This window comes from Buceros rhinoceros, unplaced genomic scaffold (genome assembly GCF_000710305.1).
Source record: "Buceros rhinoceros silvestris isolate BGI_N320 unplaced genomic scaffold, ASM71030v1 scaffold8376, whole genome shotgun sequence".
In the NCBI taxonomy this organism is placed as follows: Eukaryota; Metazoa; Chordata; class Aves; order Bucerotiformes; family Bucerotidae; genus Buceros; species Buceros rhinoceros.
The window spans coordinates 10,376-10,950 of NW_010419252.1; the positions used below are offsets into that span (position 1 = coordinate 10,376).

The following is a 575-nucleotide window of genomic DNA, read 5'->3' on the forward strand; positions in this document are numbered from 1 at the left end:
GGGCCGCTGGCCACCACTCACGATTATCATCCTGCAGACATGGCCACGGCAGAGCTCAGAGTAGGACGAGTAATGCATGTATGCCACCCAGCTGCCCACGAAGATGCCCAGCCACACCACCAGCAGGTATTTCACCTTGATGCCCGGGAGGCGACTCTGGAAGGAAAAGAAGACACTGGTGAAGGCCAGGGCTCTGCACAGGTCAGCGGTGGCTGGACAAGGACCACTCCTCTACAAACCAACCTGAGCTCTGGTGAAACCTTCAGCCTTTTTTATATATACATTCACCAGTCTATTATGCAACTCCTGCTGCAAGTAGGTCACTTAAAATTCCCTAAAAGCAGGGAGATTAGAGCGCGGGGCTGCACGGAGCTGAATGCCGCCCATCCCCGCGCCCGGGAGCTGCAGCTGCGTGTGCCCGCTCTCCTGCCAGCGCAAGGGCAGAGCCCGCTGCGTTCTGGTACCCCGGGGGCTGCGAGAGGCTCTGCTCCTGCCCAGGGGGACCCTTCTCAGCAGATCCCCCCCCTTACAAAGCCCCACAGGCACGGGAGACTCCCGCTGCCAGCTCCCACATG

General features: G+C 59.8%; 1 protein-coding gene across 1 annotated transcript in view; it reads right to left on the bottom strand.

The window, feature by feature from the left end:
• Positions 1-156, bottom strand: part of FAM69B (family with sequence similarity 69, member B) — a gene marked incomplete at its 5' end in the record, with an annotated part of 4,111 nt that extends 3,955 nt beyond the window's left edge. Inside the window, one exon of the mRNA XM_010138832.1 lies at positions 22-156. Coding sequence (XP_010137134.1) covers positions 22-156 — 135 coding nt within the window. The remainder of the gene's footprint in view (positions 1-21) is intronic.
• Between the last annotated feature and the right edge of the window lie 419 nt (positions 157-575).